Source organism: Eretmochelys imbricata, chromosome 8 (genome assembly GCF_965152235.1).
Source record: "Eretmochelys imbricata isolate rEreImb1 chromosome 8, rEreImb1.hap1, whole genome shotgun sequence".
Lineage (NCBI taxonomy): Eukaryota > Metazoa > Chordata > Testudines > Cheloniidae > Eretmochelys > Eretmochelys imbricata.
This window is the reverse complement of record NC_135579.1, coordinates 56,589,512-56,609,043: the sequence shown is the minus strand read 5'-3', so window position 1 is coordinate 56,609,043 and position 19,532 is coordinate 56,589,512. Positions and strand designations below refer to the sequence as shown.

The following is a 19,532-nucleotide window of genomic DNA, read 5'->3' as shown; positions in this document are numbered from 1 at the left end:
TATGTAAATAGTAAAATGCTTTATGTACAACCTGGAATCTAGTGACCTTGTTAAACTGACTACTACTACTACTACTAAGAAGCCACGTATGTATAGAATATTTACATTAATGGGGAATTAAATAATTACTGGCAGTGCATAAGCACACCCTCGCTGAACTCAGGAAAACAAAAAAATTATAGTTCCAAAAATCTTCAATGCAGAATCAACAACTTAAGCTAAAGACTTTCTAAGAGTAACTGAACTTCAAAAGACTGTTTTGAGAACCTAAAACCTTGATATAAAGAACAAGAGTGTTGGTGGACTTGTTGAAAATAGAATTTCTTTTCTGACAAACTCAATAAAAATGAAAGAATATTTCAGAGAATGGACTGAATAAAAGAAAAGAGTTGATGTCTGATGCTGTCCGGCTACAAGAAGAACAAAGGCAATTAAAGAAATGTTACATAAAGAAATGTTATGGTCCTGGGGCCGGTTTTGTACAACATCTTATTTAATGATCTGGATGATGAGATAGATTGCACCCTCAGCAAGTTCACAGGTGACACTAAGCTGGGGGGTATGCATATGCTGGAGGGTAGGGATAGGGTCCAGAGTGACCTAGACAAATGGGAGGATTGGGCCAAAAAAAATCTGATGAGGTTCAACAAGGACAAGAGAAGAGTCCTGCATTTAGGACGAAAGAATCCCATGCACCGCAGCAGGCTGGGGACCGACTGGTTAAGCAGCAGTTCAGAAAAGGACTGGGGGATTACAGTGGATGAGAAACTGGATATAAGTCAGCAGTGTGCCCTTGTTGCCAAGAAGGCTAACAGCATATTGGGCTGCATTAGTAGGAGCATTGCCAGCAGATCGAAGGAAATGATTATTACCTTCTCTTTGGCACTGGTGAAGCCACATCTGGAGCATTGACTCCAGTTTTGAGCCCCCCATTACAGAAAGGATGGGGACAAATTGGAGAGAGTCCAGCAGAGCGCAACAAAAATGATCAGGGGGCTGGGGCATATGACTTACGAGGAGAGGCTGAGGGAACTGGGCTTGTCTAGTCTGCAGAAGAGAAGAGTTGGGGGCGGGATTTGATAGCAGCCTTCAGCTACCTGAAGCGGGGGTTCCAAAGAGGATGAAGCTTGGCTGTTCTCAGTGGTGGCAGATGATAGACAAGGAGCAATGGTCTCAAGTTGCAGTGGGGGAGGTCTAGGTTGGATATTAGGAAACAGTATTTCACTAGGAGGGTGGTGAAGCACTGGAATGGGTTACCTAGGGAGGTGGTGGAATCTCCATCCTTAGAGGTTTTTAAGGCCCAGCTTGACAAAGCGCTGGCTGGGATGATTTAGTTGGTGTTGGTCCTGCTTTGAGCAGGGCGTTGGACTAGATGACCTCCTGAGGTCTTTTCCAACCCTAATCTTCTATGATTCTATGATATTCATAAGGTGAAGAGGCTTCCCAGGGCTACCTATGAAGTCATGGAGCCAATGAAAGAATCACAGCAACCTACTTGAATCTAAACAAGCCTAAAAGAGGTGTGTTTTCCTATAATATCGTGAATATGAAGGAGAAGGGTATAAGGAACTCTGAAGTGAGCACCACATGTGCACACACCCCTGCTAAGAGAGCAGCACTACATAACTAATCCTGTTTCTCTCAACAAGCCAACTACCCACATAGAGAAGAAAAGTAGAGAAGACTCAAAAAGAAACCAACTCAAGGAAAACCTGCCCAAACTTCAACATAGATTGGTGAGAGAAAGTTAACTAAGATACTGCCAAGGAATTAGATTTAAAATTCTTATAATGAGTTTACTGGAATATTGAAAAGCTGTAGAACTTAAAAGACTAACAGTTTCTCCTGTTAATCATCAAATGGTTAGACCATAGATTCCTGGAAAGGAGACAGAGGCTAAACATTTAAAAAAATAGTGGAATTTAAGATCCTTAATATTTATAATTGGTCTGTATTAAGACACCTCATTACATAGCTTCTTCTAAGTACTAGTTTAAATATTTAGTAAAGATTTAGTTTAGATCATTTACCTTCAGCAACTATTTATGTATGGCAAATTAACTTGTTTAAGGACAAGTGAAGCCTGTCTAGTTATTACTAACCTAAACAGTAGATAAGTATTTAATAAGGGGACTAGATTAAATGACCTTTGCTGTTCCTTTTGACCCTATGATTTTATGATACTAAAACCGAATACACAGTAATTCTGGGAAACAATATATGTACTCTGGTCTTAATTTACCCAGAGAAAAGTGACCCACAAAAGGTGGGTTCATTCTCAAGGGTATAATCTATTCTCCACAGGGTTAATCTCCACAGAAAGGCATACAAAAGAGATTGTAATGGAAGTAACTAAGTTTATCACTTGTACTCAGTCATGTGTTGTTTTGTTTAATGATTTGTTTTTCTTTAATAATACAATAGCCATGGTTAATAACTGGGATTTGCTTGGTCTTGATCAAGTGTCCCCTATGGCAGGGGTTCTCAACCTTTTTCTTTCTGAGACCGCCACACCCGTCCATCATGCTATAAAAATTCCATGGCTCACCTGTGTCACAAGTACTGTTTTTCAGCATACCCAGTAGATTAAAAGTCAGGGCCAGTGTTAGGGGGTAGAAAACAGAGCAACTGCCCAATGACCCATGCCCCAGGGGTCCCCCGTGAAGCTAATTTGCTCAGGTTTCAGCTTCAAACCCTTTGTGATGGGGCTCAGGCTTCGGCTTTCTGCCCTGGGCCCCAGGGAGTCTAACACTGGCCCCTCTCTGGTTTATTTTAGTGGACCCTCTGAAACCTGCTCACAGCCCCCCTGGGGCCCAGACCCCAGTTGAGAACCACTGCCCTAAGGTATGTAAAAGAATCCTGTGTCTAAACAGTGGGAACCATACCTCTGAGTTGGCAGAAACAAGTAGTAGACCTGGCCTACCATTTCTTGTTTCTCTGGTCTAAATTTTTTTTGTAATTTTTAAAATAACCAGGCCTTCTATTTCTTAAATATGAATAATATATAAATTTAATAAAGAGCTCATACTTAAAATATTTTCTCTTACTAAATACCTAAAAAATTAGAGCAAGCAGGTCAAATTACCCTTGGTCTAGACTGATCCAGTGCGGGGAAAATAAGAAAAGTATAAACAATTTCAGTGCTCCAAACCAAATATTACTAGAAAATGACTCACATTGACAGAACAGGAGAATTTTATTATTATTTTAACTTTGTTTCCCTCTTTACCTTGTATGTTCACATCAAATTCTATTTCATCCTCTCCAGCAACGTTGGATGCCACACACATGTAACGACCAGTGTCTGATACCTGAGCTTCCTTTATCTGCAGAGTCCGGCCACTGGCTTGGATGGTAACATGAGCATCTGGTTTAATAGGCTGTGATTTAATTTAAACAAATTTATAAGTATTAAATAAAGTAAATGCTTGAAGTATTAAGAATCATGAAAGTAATCTGATGGTACAGCCATTTTGCTCTAACACACCAGTCAAATTACTTACGTCTACCTTGACATGACTACTTGACTAAGCGTTTTAAAGCAAGTTGGGAATAAGAAAACATGTTCTTTTAAACTCAACTCTTTTCTTTTTGATTCTATTGGCTTTGCCAAGAGTAACAGAAAAATATATCTATTATTATTGTTCCCAATAACATTAGGAATCACACTCCAGCCAGGAGGCCTGATCCTGTGAGATGCTAAGCCTATTAATGTGCCTATGGTCTAGAATATAGCAAAATGTGTCTATGGCCTAGAATATAGCAAAAAGTCACAGTACCATGATACTAAGCTTACAAACTAATGAAATATATATGATAAATGTAAGTGAAGAAACTTAATGGGAAAGGAGCCCTTTACAGGAATAAAAAGTTATTTACAAAGAAAAAAATATCTACTTTTTCCAAGCAGATGTCTTGCATTATTTTATTTTAAAATGCAATTAATCTGAAGAATGACTATAAATATAATGTTGTGGTGCCCTCAGTTCATTCCCTTTCAACAACTTTTGTACTCAGGGTCTCATTTTTCCCCAAAATCTGCGCATGGAGGGGAACCCCTTTGGAAGGTCAGCTGCTTCTGGGGCATTGTCACCTCTTTTCAGAACCCAGTGGAGGGTTCTCTGCAAGTTCTAGAGAACCAGGGTGAAGAGGGGTAAGGCCAGGATGGCAAAGGGAGGACTGAGGGTGGGACCAGGATGTTACGCCTCTCTCCAGCACAAGCCTTGGGGGGAATCTGCACAAGACGTAGTCAGCCTTCTGTGCAATGACCACTCAATACAAAGGAACAAGCAGTCTCAGGCAGAGGAAGTCTGGCAGCACTGTCCCACCTGCACTGCAAGTGAACCAGAGGGAGAAGTAGGAGCTCTAGTGCCAGTGTGCAGAGGGACTTGGCCTATAGCAGATTCCCTGAGATCCATAAAATTGTGGAGTAGTACCCACAATCCATAATATTGGGGATGGGGGCAGGAGGAGGACAGCAGGGAGCCATTGATTTCAGTGGTGCAGGATCAGGAGCCATGTGTGCACCTATGGTGCTATAAAAATGTTGATTAAAAATTATGATATTCAACTGCTTCTGTAAGAAAACTACCCATTAAAAGGAATTAAATTTGTGACTGACCTGTCCATCCTTGTACCAGCTGATAGCAGCAGCAGGAATCGCATGAACTTCACACTCTAGTGTAAGGCTGTTGTTTACTTTGATCTTCACTTCTTTAGGAGCGAGACCCATCCTTGAGATATCTCCTTTGTTAATGACGGGTGGAACTGCACAAAACAAACATCCCAAAGAAGTGAAAGAGATTTCCCTGACTGAATTAACATGTTATACATCATTTAAAATGAACCAGACATAGGGACAGCAAGGCTAATAACCATAGAGTAAAAAAATACATTCCTCTGTGATCCTTTTCTCCAAGCACCACAGCTGGGTTATTACAAAACAGCAGTGCTTAACTTTTTGGTGAAAATGCACCAGACTACATTCTTGACTGTCCCACTCTACCATGTATCTCGCTTTCATATTTACCTACTATTTAATCAAAAATAATAAATATTAAAGCCAGTATTTTCAATAACGCGCCTAAAGTTAGGCTTTTGAATTCTTAATGAGTAAAGCTGGTCAAAACTCAGAATATCCTTTCCTTGGGAAATTCTGACATTTTGAAATTTGTTGTTATTCTGATTCAGAATTTTGACTTTTGCCACAAAATGAAATTTTGGGAAAACAATGAGTTTTGGGTCAATGAAAACATTTTGTTCCAGTTTTGACTTGACATTTAAAAAATTGTATTATAATTTATAATAAAAAATAAATGTCTACATTCCCACATAAAGTTTTGATTTTGATGAATAGGTATTTTCTGATGGAAAAACATTCCACTGAAAAGTTTTTGACCAGCTCTAATCTAAATAAGCTCCAAGTGAAGTTCTATTTCTTTTCAGTGTCACTGTACAGCCTTTCTTAAATGGTGAGCTCTCTGGCACAGAGACCATCTTTACATTATAGCATACAGAGCCTAGCTAGCTCAATGGGACCACAATCCCTGACTGGGTCCTCTAGGTACTTCTCCAATTCAAATAAACAATAATAATAATAATTAATAATAAACAATAAAGTTACAAGAGGGGGTTGGGAACAGCCCAAACTCCTTTTCAGTTTAGAGCACTAACCAATGAATGGAAGATGGGAAGCAATGTTTAACTGGGGGCCCAAGCAAAGAGTCTCAGCATTACAATAGAGTGGAGCACTTAGAATATTGGCCCCAAGAGTCTGAAGTACGAGTACTGGTAATAGCTACTAGGGATGGTTGAAATCACTGTTGTAAGGAAGAATCAGAAAGAATCGAAAGTGCTGACAGGGAACCTTGCATGGGAAGGGAGGGAGTTGGTGGCATTTTACTACAAAATATAATAGTGAGTGGTTTTACCTCACTCAAGTAAAAACTTCCCGTTAGATATTAGGTTCTACTTTTAAAAATAGCTCTGGAGCCTGTGGGCTTTCACAGTTCTTCAGCTGTGCAGTATCCATCTGACTTGAAAGCCCAAAAGACAGTTACCTTTCCCGTAACTGGTGTTCTTCGAGATGTGTTGCTCATGTCTATTCCACAATAGGTGTGCCTGCTCGCCACGTGCACCAGTGCCGGAAGTTTTTCCCCAGTGGGGGAGCACCCCCTGCAACCCCTGGAGTGGCACCTGCCTGGTGTGGTATAAGGGAAACTGCGTGCTCCCCCCACCCTCAGTTCCTTCTTGCCAGACAACTCCGACAGAGGGGAAAGAGGGTGGGATATGGACTAGACATGAACAACACATCTTGAAGAACACCAGTTACGGAAAAGATAACTGTCTTTTCTTCGACAAGTGATTGCTCATGTGTATTCCACAATAGGTGATTCCAAGCTGTATCTGTTGGAGGTGGGTAGGAGTTCACAAGTTCCCAGGCCGGAGGACAGCCCTGCCAAACCCGGCGTCATCCCTGGTTTGGGAGACGATCGCATAGTGCGAGGTGAACGTGTGAACCGAAGACCTCGTGGTGGCCCTACAGGTGTCCTGAATGGGGACATGGGCCATGAAGGCAGCCGACGAGGCCTGCGCCCGAGTCGAGCATGCCCCCGCAATGGGCAGCGGGGGAACACCCGCCAGCTCATAACAGGTACGGATGCACGAAGTGATCCAATTGGAAAGCCGCTGAGTGGAAATCGGCTGGCCCCTTGCGCGCTCGGCCAAGGCAACAAACAGTTGCGAGGACTTTCTGAATGGCTTAGTCTGCTCAAGTTAGAAAGCCAGAGCCCACTGCACATCGAGCATGTGGAGACGGCGCTCCTCACTGGACGCATGGGTCTTGGGCAGAGGACCGGTAGAAAAATGTCCTGCCTTGTGTGGTAAGCGGAGACCACCTTCGGGAGGAATGCGGGGTGTGGGCGGAGCTGGACCTTATCTTTATGAAAAATCATGTACGGCGGCTCAGAAGTCAGGGCCTGAGCTCTGAGACTCGCCTCGCCGACGTGATTGCAACCAGGAAGGCCACCTTCCACGAGAGATGACACCAGGAGTACATGGCCAGTGGTTCAAAACGGGGCCCCGTGAGACAAACCAACACCAGGTTCAGGTCCCACTGCGGGACCAGGGGTCTAGAATATGGGAAAAGACGGTCCAACCCCTTGAGGAACCAGCCAGTCATAGCATGGGAAAATACCGTGTGTCCCTACACTGGCGGATGGAAAGCCGATATGGCTGCCAGGTGCACCTTGACTGACGAAGGCGCCAGGCCCTGGGCTCTCAGGTGGAGGAGGTAGCCAAGAATAAGCTGGATCGGGGTGGTCACGGGATAGACACCGTGGTCCGCTGCCCATCTAGAAAATTGGACCACTTTGCCAAATAAGCACGGCGAGTGGAGGGCCATCTACTTTCAAGGAGGACGCGTTGAACCTGTTCTGAGCACGTCCTCTCCTCTCCGCTTAACCACTGAGCAGCTCATGCCGTGAGGTGAAGAGCCTCTAGGTTAGGATGGAGGAGGCGGCCCTGGTCCTGAGACAGCAGGTCCAGGCGGAGTGGCAATGGCCACTGCAGAGCTACCACCAGGCCTGTGATGGTCCCATGCCAATGTTGCCTGGGCCACGCCAGGGCAATCAGGATGACCCGGGCCTTGTCCGTCTTTATCTTCTCCAGGACCCTGCTGATTAGAGGGAATGGGGGGAAGGCATAGAGAAGCCGCCCTGACCAGGACAGGATAAAGGCATCAGAGATAGCGTCCTCCCCCACCCCAGCTCCCTCCGAGCAGAACAGGGGACATCACCAGTTCTGTCAAGTCGCAAATAGGTCCACTTGGGGAATTCCCCACCTTCGGAAGAGCCGGTGGGCCACTTCCGGATGGAGGGACCACTCATATTGTGAGGAAAAGTCCCTGCTCAAGTGATCCACTCTCTCATTCCAGGCGCCCAGTAGTTGGAAGGCCTTCAGGTGGATGTCGTGGGAAATACAGAAATCAACAGCCTGAGGGCTTCGTGGCAGAGGATTGGGCCCCGCCTTGCCTGTTGATATAGAACATTGAGGCCATGTTGTCCGCGAGGACCCTGACTACCTTGACCTCCAGGTGCGAGCAGAAAGCCACACAGGCCAGGCGTACCGCCCTGAACTACTTGACATTTATATATAGGGTCAGGTCTTGGGCCGACCACAGGCCTTGGGTCTGAAAGTTCCCCACATGGGCCCCCCAACCCAGGTCCGACATGTCGGACACCAGCTTCAATGACGGGGCCCTGTCCCTGAGTGGGACCCCTTGGAGCATGTTGTTTGGGGCGGACCACTAGCATAGGGAGGTGATCACAGAGTCCGGCACGGTGAGGACCTTGTCCATCCTGTCCATGGCCTGGGAGAACTTCGAGGCCAACCAGAGTTGGAGGGGCCTCATCCTGAGTCTGGCATGACGGACCATGTATGTGCAACGCTAACATGTGACCCAAGAGCAACAGGCAAACCCTGGCTGTTGTCACCGGGAACTTTGAGACCGAGTCCATGAGACCTTTCAGGGTCTTGAATCTGTCTGGCAGGAGAGAGGCTGTGGCTGACGCTGAGTCCAGGAGCGCCCCGATAACCTCTATATGTTGGACCGGGACTAACATGGATTTGGTGCTGTCTACCAATAGGCCCAAGGCAGTACACGTGGACAGTAGGAGTGCCACGTGATCCCTCACCTGAGACCAGGAGGTGCCCTTGACCAGCCAATTGTCCAGATAGGGAAAAATCTGGACCCCCCCACCGTCTGAGGTAGGCCGCTACCACCGTCATGCATTTTGTAAACACCCTGGGACAGACCAAATGGGAGGATCGTGAATTGGTAGTGATCTGTCCCACCACAAAACAGAGGAAGCACCTGTGCCCCTCGAATATGTGGATGTGGAAGTATGCGTCCTGCAGATCGAGGGCAGCATACCAGTCCCTGGGATCCAGGGAGGGGATGATGGAGGCCAGGGAAACCATGCAGAACTTGAGTTTCACCATGTACTGGTTCAGACTTTGCCGGTCCAGGATGGGTCTGAGGCCCCCTTTGGCCTTCAGGATAAGGAAGTATTGGGAGTAATACCCCCTGCCTATGAACTCCTCAGGCACTGCCTCTACCGCTGCTAGTCCTAGGAGCTGCCCCACCTCCTGCTCGAGCAGAGCCTTGTGTGAGGGGTCCCCCAATAGGGATGGGGGTGTGGGGTGGTTGGGCAGGGAGGAAGTAAACTGGAGGGTGTAACCCCGGGAGATGGTGTTGAGGACCCATCAGTCCGAGGTTAGCTATGACCATTCTGGGAGGAAAGCACACAACTGGTTGGAGAAGGGGAGCTTTATTGTGCGTGGATCCCTGATGAAGACTGGTGGGGTGCCCCCAAGCGGCCCGTCAAAAGCACCTCTTCCCCACCTGCTTGCCCTTAGAGGAGCCAGGCTGGAAGGCCGGCTGAGACTGCCTCTGTGGGCGTCTCTTATAGTCCTGCTGTTTCTTGTAGGTGGCCTCATACTTTGGGAAGGCAGCCTGGGTGGGAGTCTGCTGTGGCCTGAACTTAGGTCTTGCCGGAGCCGGTACATATAGGCCCAGAGTCTGGAGGGTCGTATGGGAGTCTTTCATGCCATGCAGTTTTGTATCTGTCTCCTCCGCAAACAGGGCTTTCCTGTCAAAATGGGAGATCCTGCATGGAGGACTGTGCCTCGCTGGAAAGCCCAGAGAGCAGGAACCATGACGCCCATCTCATGGACACCACAGAGGCCATGGATTGTGCAGCCGTATCCGCAGCATCCAAGGCTGCCTGCAGGGACGCCCTAGCAGCCGCTGCCCCCTCCTCCACTAGTGCCTTGAATTCCTTTCTATCACTCTTCTGGAGGGAGTCCTCAAACTTGGGCAGGGAGCCCCCCAGATTGAATTCGTACCGGCCCAGGAGAGCCTGATGATTTGCCACTCACAACTGGAAGCTCAAAGACAAATAAATTTTCCTTCCAAAAGAGTCCAGTCTCCGAGAGTCTTTATTCTTTGGGGTTGGGGCTGGTTGACCCTGCCATTTCCTATGGTTGACTGACTCGACCACCAGGGAGTTGGGCACCGGGTGCGTATACAAGTACTCATGCCCCTTGGTGGGCACTAAGTACTTGCGTTCCGCCTTCTTAGAGATAGGGGCCAACGAGGCTGGTGTCTGCCACAGGGCATTTGAAATTTTAGCCACCCCTTCATGAAGAGGCAAGGCCACCCTACCCAGTGCCGACGAGGACAGTACATTACACAAGAAGTCTGAGGGCTCCTCCATCTCCTCTGCCTGGAGGTGGAGGCTTGCTGCCACCCTCTTTAAGAATTCTTGATGTGCCCTGAAGTCCTCCTGTCAGGCAGAGGGGGGCGGGGCCGCAATCGCCTCCTCCGGGCAGGGCGAGGAGACCCGGTGCAGCGCTCTGGGTATCGGCCGGCACCGGAGGGTCCACCACCTGGTCGGACTCTGGGAACGATGCCAAGGATGCACGTCCCAGCGACTCCTTCCTTGTGGGTCTGGATAGGGTGGCCGATGGAGCCTCCGAAGCACCGGCCACCGAGTGGGCCTTCAACGGGAGCTGCACTGGAGGCCACGGTGCCCACTGGTACCATTGGGCCGGCCACGACACTCGGTGCCACTGCACCTGCTGTGGCACTAGTGGGGTTGACTGTTGGGCTTGGCTGGCCTGGCCCATCAAAGGACGGCTATGAATGGAGGCCGGGCTGGCGTACGATCTGATGCTGCCTCTGGACTGGGAGGAGCGGCAGTGCCGGGATCGACGTTGGCCATGGGACCACGATCTCGATGTGGAGGACTGGTACAATGGTAGCAGCTGCTCCGCGAACGGCCTTGACGGGCAGACCCGCACCGGCGAGGCGCCGGCAATCGACGCCCAGGGCTGCAATGCCTTGGCAGAGACTTGGAGCAGGAGTCCGAGCAGGAACGGCATTGATGACCATGCCATGACCGGCTGTGGTACCCCCTCCGAGACGAAGACCGTTGGCGGTGCCTGTTGCGGTCCCATCAATAATCACTCCTTGAGGACGAGCGGTGCCGAGAGTCCCAAACGGACGGAACTCAGACAGAGAGTCTGCTCGGCGTTGAGGGTGATCCACCTGCACTCTGTCCCAAGCAGTTGCTGGGCAGTGAATGGCATCGGGAACATTTCCTCGACCGAGACCAAGCCGGAGGCTACTGCGGAGATCCCAGCGGTGGCTTGCCTCTAGAGCGTGGGGCCAACATCAGCAGCGCTCCAGGCAGCGGCATGGACATAACATCCCAGGCCACCTGGAGGGCTTCAGGTGTGGAAGGCATCTGGACATCTGGAGAGGCCTGTTCTGTAGGGACCGGACTACTCCACTCAACGTGAGTCGGAGGCCTGGGGCCCGGTGGGGAGCGAGGACTGCCCAACATGGGCCTAGCCTCTGTCCCAGATTTCCTTTGGTGCCGCTGTGAAGAGGGAGTCTTCCTGGCCCTCTTGGCATGCCCCATGAACAGGGAGTGGTGCCAAATGTTGGATGGCACCAGAGGGTCGCCGCGTACCGACACCATGGTGCCGGGTACCGGTTCGGAGCGGCGTGCCAGAGTCGGGCTCAGCGCCGATTCCATCAGGATGGCCTGGAGCCTAATGTCCCTTTCTCTTTTGGTCCAAGGCTTAAATGACTTGCAAATCTTGCACCTTTCGCTGATATGGATTTCTCCCAAACAGCGCAAACAGTCTGCGTGCGGGTCACTTCTTGGCATAGAACGCCTACAAGAGCCGCACGACTTGAAGCCCAGGGCATGCCCTGGCCCAGCTCACTGACTAACTAAACTAACTGAACAGCTACCTAACTACAGGTTCTAGCACTGAATAAATGAACAGTGCTGGGGATCGAGCTACAGCAAAGCTGGAGCAGAGTAGTTCTGACACACCTTCACTGGCGGCAAGAAGGAACGGAGGGTGGGGAGAGCGCGCAGCTCCCCTTATACCGTGCCAGGCAGGTGCCACTCCAGGGGTCGCGGGGGACACTTCCCCCTACGGGTACTGCTAGGGGAAAAACTTCTGGCACTGGTGCACATGGCGAGCACGCACACCTATTGTGGAATACACATGAGCAATCACTTGAAGAAGAACAAACATTTCAGCAGAAAGAGAAGTGCATCATCTCTGCATCTTCCCCTGGGCATTGCAAAGCCTCCAGTAACCTCAACTGAATGCTTGTAAATGGTGTCACGCAAATCTTCCTGATGTCTTTCAAGATGGTGGGCATGATTTGTATTAATGCAAGTGTTAGCTGGATAGAGTGAGTACCTGCTGGTTCAGAAACCCTAGTGAATAGCAGAATGGGTAAAACTGTAAAGAAAAAATGGAGGAACGAGAAAAAATTAAAACGTATTCCATTGTTATAACAAACTTACTGTAGATTTTCACTTCATAGTGTTTCAGTGTTTCCCCAGCTTCATTTGTGGCTATGCAGGTGTATCTACCAGCGCTGTCCTCCTGTGCATTTAGAATCTGCAGAATTCGCCCTCCTGCAGAAAGATGATATTATTCTCTAGCATTAGCATCATACTCTTGATCCTCAGGTTATTAATGTTTTCTGCAGTCATACTTTCAACCCTGAGAGCTAAATTCTTCTCTTGGATGTGTAAGCACAACTCACATTGAACTCAGAAGGAATTGCACATGTATAATTTAGGTCAGGATGTGGCACTATGTAGTAATGAATGTACAGTATCTGAATTCTCTAGCATTAGCATCATACTCTTGATCCTCCGGTTATTAATGTTTTCTGCAGTCATACTTTCAACCCTGAGAGCTAAATTCTTCTCTTGGATGTGTAAGCACAACTCACATTGAACTCAGAAGGAATTGCACATGTATAATTTAGGTCAGGATGTGGCACTATGTAGTAATGAATGTACAGTATCTGAATTCTCTAGCATTAGCATCATACTCTTGATCCTCCGGTTATTAATGTTTTCTGCAGTCATACTTTCAACCCTGAGAGCTAAATTCTTCTCTTGGATGTGTAAGCACAACTCACATTGAACTCAGAAGGAATTGCACATGTATAATTTAGGTCAGGATGTGGCACTATGTAGTAATGAATGTACAGTATCTGAATTGGGTATGGAATCACTCTCTCCTTGACTAGGCATGTGTTATAGTTCCTATGAAAGTGTTAAAGCAGTTCTGGACATGAATTAATTTATGGTCCTGTGCTTTGTCTGAATAATTGTGCTTCACCTTCTCTTTTCTGTGAACAAGTAAAAATGCACTAATTCTACATATAGGGCTGGATGGATCTGAGGCACTGTACTGTAGTTTAGTTTCAGCAGTGTACTTCAAGTGAAAAGATGCTCAGTGTGGAGAATAGAGAGAAGATAACACTCTTATGTGAAATGTTGTGAATATTAGTGAATCAACAGGATTTGAGACTCCAGATATGCAATTCACTCAAATTGCCTGTACGCTTCAGCATGCATCAGTTTCCTTCTCACAAATTCATGCTTGTGTGTGATTTATACTCACTACATTCGCAGAGCACAACCCCAATTTAAACTGGCTACAACTCCCTTCAGCCTGAATTCTTAGGAACTGTCCCCCAGTGAAGTCATTTAATTCCCACATACTAGTAATGCTCACATTTCCTCCCACAGGTGCAAAATTACCAGTAGTGAAGTGTAACAAAAGTGTAACATTCATTTTCATTATATTACCTACAATCTTACCAAAAAAACTTTCCCCTATTTCATATGTCCACAAAGGGCTAGACAAGAGATAATCTAACAAAAGGACAATTACTTTTTTACTTTCTTGATGGTGAGTTACTAATGAGCTATAAAAAATGCTACAGCAGAACCTCAAAGTTATGAACACCTTGAGAACAGAAGTTGTTCGTAACTCTGAAATGTTCATAACTCGGAACAAACGCTCTGGTTGTTCTTTTAAAAGTTTACAACTGAACATTGACTTAATACAGCTTTGAAACTTTACTATGCAGAAGAAAAATGCTGCTCTCTTCCTATTTTAGTACTTTACATTTAACACAGTACTGTACTGTATTTGCTTGCTCTTTTTTTGGAGGGGGGGTGGAGAGGTGTCTCTGCTGCTGCCTGATTGTTTACTTTTGGTTCCAAATGAGGTGTGTGGTTGACCGGTCAGTTCGTAACTCTGGTGTTCGTAACTCTGAGATTTTACTGTATCTTATTTATTTAGCTTTTCTGTTTGTGCTGTCTGTCTATCTTCACTTCCTCTTCAGTTATACCCCCCTATTTCTGAAGTGTTCCCATTATTTTCACAGAGAAGTCTAAAGATTAACAGCACAAGGTATGACATATTTTTAGCAGACCTCCTTAATTCTGCTTAATTAGTTTGTAGGCACATCCATTTTATATCCAAATTGTAGTAAGAGGGTAAAATTGCCTAATTTGCACAAATAGATCTTCCTGCAAATTTTGCAGACATAATTAAGGAGGTAAACTGGAAATTTCCATAAGTCATTCAATTTGCCTTTTTAATATAGATACGATTTAGTATGGTAATGAATACATTTTAAAGTTATCAAGCGATAGTGGTGATGTGTGTCATTATCAATATTTCAAATGAATTTACCATGTTATTATTATGCTGTTACCACCTAACTTTAATCATTACATTGTAACTGTGCAATTAACTTGTCTCATCACCATCGTTTTACAGAGCAAAGGGATAAATATGATCTGAATGCATAAAAATAATTAATTAGCTAACGTTTGTGAAACTCTGAGATCCTGGGATGAAAAATGCTACAGAAGTACAAAGTGATGCTATTATTACAACTAATTATTTTGATTTATGAATGTGTCATTTGATAAGTGACAAAACATTTATTTTATTTAAGAATAAAAATAATTACCTGGCAAAATTCGGATATTTCTGTTAGATTCCAGTGGAGCTCCATCTTTTAGCCAGGTAATTGTAGCTGGTGGGTATGAATAAGCCTCACAAGCCAGGGATGTGGGGCTATTTAGGATAACGGTGACGTCTTCTGCACTGCCATGACTGTCCGTACCCGCAATGGTTGGAGACACTGGGAAGCAATAAGAAGATCCTCAGCAATGGAATTGACAGCCATTAAAAGCAATTTAAGGCTACTATAACTTTTAAATTGAGAACTGCTGGTGTTATTTGAAGTCTCTTTATAAAGAAAATTCAATATCCTGTTTACGGACTTGGTTCTAACTTATATAAGTGGATGTGCATCACTACTAGGCGTGTGTGAACTGTTCACAACGAAACCCAGAACCAGGCAAAAGTCCTATAGCACTAGCTGAAGCTCTATCTGGTTTCCTGTTTTGTCCTGAAGTTGAAATTCAGCCTACGTTCATAGAGGCTGTCCTTTTCAGATGCTGTCAAACGGTGCAAGGGGAGAAGGCTAGCCACCAGCTACTACTCCACCACCTCCCAAAGACTATTATCGGCTAGGGGTCAACAGGTCTACTGTCTGATCTTCCTGAAAACTATTGCTAGGCAGGGGATGTGGGCCAGGATATGAGACTATGTAAAAGAAACTCTACTGTATTAGTTGTAGTCTGTAACATGATAACCATCATAATAAAATAACAGGTGGTCTGAATTTTTATGAAACAATATTTCCTTTAATGGTGTCCGTAACACATTTCTTCTGTAAAACACAAGACAATACACTGTTTTGTTCAATCTATATGTAGATTAATTCCTGTTCTAACTCCCTGTTTTCCAACCTAATTTGTTTCTTCTTAAAGGTATAAGTGCCTTATTAATATTAAATACTTTAGCAAGTATACAGCTGTAAGTATTTAACTCTAGTCAGGTAGCTTAGACATTGCTGCTTTAACTGTTAGAGCCACCCCAGCATGAATATCCACCTTTCAATGAGATGAATACCTTCTTTAGATAACCAGCACAATCACTTACCAAGTACATTGAGACTGTAACTTTTGCTTTTGTCACCAGCTATATTGGATGCAACACATGTATATCGCCCTGTGTAAGTAACTTGAGCATTGGTGATCTGAAGAAAACGTCCACTGGAAAGAATCTGGTGATCTCCATCCTGGGTAAGAGGCTGCCCATCTTTTACCCATGTAATCTTTGGTACAGGATTCCCTTAATAAAAATAGAATTAATTGTAAGTGTTAATTACTGTAGCTTCTAGAATATGAAAAGTTACTGAAAAATAGAAAAGAACATTTTCATGTGTCCACTTAAAATTTCCCTTTTAGGAAAGTTCTATAGAATACATATTCTATAGCCCTATAGGTTTTTGAACCATCCTCTAGAATTTTATAAGAACAGCCATACTGGGTCAGACCAATAGTCCACCTATGCCAGTATCCTGTTCTGACAGTGGCCAATGCCAGGGGCTTCAGAGAAAATGAACAGAAGAGGTAATCATCAAGTGATCCAATCCCCTGTTGCCCATTCACATCTTCTGACAACAGAGGCTAGAGACACCATCCCTGCCCATCTGGGCTACTAGTCATTGATGGACTTATTTGGTTATTTTTGGAACCCTGTTATAGTCTTGTCCTTCACAACATCCTCTGGCAAAGAGTTCCACAGGTTAACTGTGCATTGTATGACGAAATACTTCCTTTTGTTTGTTTTACACTGACTTCCTGTTAATTTCATTTGGTGACCCCCTTGTTCTTATGTTATGAGAACGAGTAAATAACACTTCCTTATTTACTTTCTCCACTCCAGTCATGATATTATAGTCCTCTATCATATCCCACCTTAGTAGTTTCTTTTCTAAGCTAAAAAGTCCCAGTCTTGTTAATCTCTCCTCATATGGAAGCTTCTCCAATCCCTAATCATTTTTGTTGCCTTTTCTGTACCTTTTCCAATTCCAGTACATCTTTTTTGAGATGTGGGTTGACCACATCTGCACACAGTATTCAAGATGTGGGCATACCAGGGATATATATAGAAGTAATATATTTTCTGTCTTATTATCTATCCCTTTCCTAATGGTTCCCAACATTGTGTTAGGTTTTTTGACTACTGCTGCACACTGAGTGTATGTTTTCAGAGAACTATCCACAATGACTCCAAGATCTCTTTCTTGAGTGGTAACTGCCAATTTAGACCCCATCATTTTATATGTATAGTTGGGATTATATTTTACAATGTGCATTACTTTGCACATAAAAGGGATATACTTTTCTGTTAAATTCTACAGGATGTTTAAAAAATAAACTATAGAAAGAGTCTCTCTCAAGTTTTATAGGATATTTCTCTTAGGGTTATTTACTAAAAACACATTCATTTAAAAAACCCACTGCATTGACAGTGATATTAAAACATGTAAAAAAGAACAGTCAAGATAAAACTAAGAGCCAAATTCTGGCTTTCAGCTATTTGTACATATACACTCAAACAACTGTGGTCAGGAAGGGAACTGTGATGTGGACAACTAACACACACACCAGGCTGCTGTGGGTTTAGCAGTTGAATAGGAAACATATTGTGACATTGCAAAGCCTTACCTATGACTTCACAAGTTAATGTAACACTGTGTTTTTCTTTCACTTTCACATCCTCCAGTTTATTCTCACCCACAATTCCTGGGGGCACTATTAGGGAGAAAAAAGGCATAATATTGCACACTATTAGTTACACCAATTTAAATATAACACACTACAGACTTATATTGGTATAACTATATCACTCAGGTGTGCGAAAAATTCATACCCGAGCGCCGTAATTATACCGACACAATCCCCAGTGTAGACAGTGCTATGTTGGCGGGAGTGCTTCTCCCACGGACTTAGCTACTGCCTCTCGGGAAGGAGGATTAATTACGCCAATTGGAGAGCTCTCACCCATCGGCTTAGAGCATCTTCATTAAAGCGCTACAACATCAGCACAGCTGCACTGATGCAGCATAGTAAGCGTAGTCCTGCCCGATTTGTCTCTGTGTCTGAACATATCGCTTCTTTCATATAAAAATAACAAATGGCTGAATCAGACCTACTAGGAACAGGCCCATATTGGTGACAGTGCAAAGTTACAATACCCGAGCAGGATTTACAGGAAACAAAATGTTCCACTCTGCAACCAGCCAGCCCCACTGGCCAGCACCCCCACCTCAATCTCCCCTGCTTGCTCCTTTTGAGCTGGCTAGTCCTTGTGAGGTACTGGTGAAGAGCAGTCCTTGCACACTCAATACAAGGAGTACATTTGTGACTAGCCCTGCAGGGGAACACAGGAGAGAATCTGCTCATGACCTCTATTACCACTTGAGCACTTGCTCAAAGGTCAACCTGCAGTCTGACCCAAAGTCTGTTCTATTTCTAACCACCTGTGTGCATACAGAAAACACACATCTGTGCAAATTACACATAAACAAGAAATACAGGCCAAGATACACTACTGTTAGTGAGAGGAGGATTTAACTCCCCGCTAATTTCAGGAGAGCAACCCCTGGTTTATGCCAGCAGAAGCAAAATCAGAATCAGGACAATAATGTTTGCACCACTGCTAACCACACTCACTCATTCATCTGCAGCTTTAGAGCCTAATTTCCTGGAAACAACCCTCATATTTTCAGTACTTGCATAAATAGACAAGGCACATGAAAACTGGCTCATTAGTATGTGTACCAACATGACCAGAGGCCAGCTGTGAACCTCTTACTCCCATTTGTGAGCCACCCCATTGGCATGATATGCTTCATTTATTGCTGGGAAAAGCGCAACACAGTTAACTCTGTGGTTTTGGAGAAGCAATTGCTTCTTTAAATGAAGGGCATTTTGTAGTACTTGGGTCAAGGAAAAAGGAGTTAGGACTCAGAGCAGTAATATAGCATAGAAGCTGAAGAAGACAAAGCAACATGGCTATAAGGAGGACTGGTTAGGTTCTCTGAAGTATAACAAGGGATTTAGAGAGACCTTTATAACTGGGAAGGAAGAGAAGATGATGAACTAGGGACCACATTCTACCCACATGTAACCCCAAATAGTGCAGGTGTGACACTGCAATCCACAATGTTTTATGGAAATATGCTTATGAGTGTGAATATAATGTAACTGGAATATGTTATATGCAAAAGGTCTCTTGTAAGGTACCATTACAAAGCTTATAATCTACTGAGTGTGTGCATCCTATTTGTAAGAATGTATCATTCTTGTCTGAAACTAGGAATATGAAGTATAACTCTGAGGTCCCATTGTAATTATGCAAAGTGTGGGCCATTAATGGTGGTTTGGAAGCTTGATGGCTCCCATTGACTAGGACAATTGGCTGTAAATGGCTCTGTTAACTTTCAAACCTTCCTGTGTATGTGTAGGCCCGCCCAGGAAGAATGGAGGATGGGGGTCTCACAGGACATGTGACCATGTCACATGATACTGGAATCCATCTTAAATCTGGTACTTTTCCATTCAGAAGGGGGGGAGTGGACCCAGAGAGACAAAAGATTCACGCCTTGTGGCAAAGCTATAAAAGGGGGTGGAACAGAACAAAGAGGGCTGCAGTCATAAGAACACCCCAGCTTTCTGCCTAAGATGTCTGCAGGAACTAACAAG

At 45.0% G+C, this 19,532-nt stretch overlaps 1 protein-coding gene across 1 annotated transcript in view; it reads right to left on the bottom strand.

The window, feature by feature from the left end:
• HMCN1 (hemicentin 1) overlaps nt 1–19,532 on the bottom strand; it is a 323,326-nt gene that overhangs the window by 78,366 nt on the left and 225,428 nt on the right. Inside the window, exons 48-53 of the mRNA XM_077823933.1 lie at nt 17,493–17,579; nt 15,919–16,110; nt 14,879–15,052; nt 12,396–12,509; nt 4,622–4,767; nt 3,230–3,380 (exon numbers count right to left, since the gene is read on the bottom strand). Of these exons, the coding sequence (XP_077680059.1) occupies nt 3,230–3,380; nt 4,622–4,767; nt 12,396–12,509; nt 14,879–15,052; nt 15,919–16,110; nt 17,493–17,579 (864 nt within the window). The remainder of the gene's footprint in view (nt 1–3,229; nt 3,381–4,621; nt 4,768–12,395; nt 12,510–14,878; nt 15,053–15,918; nt 16,111–17,492; nt 17,580–19,532) is intronic.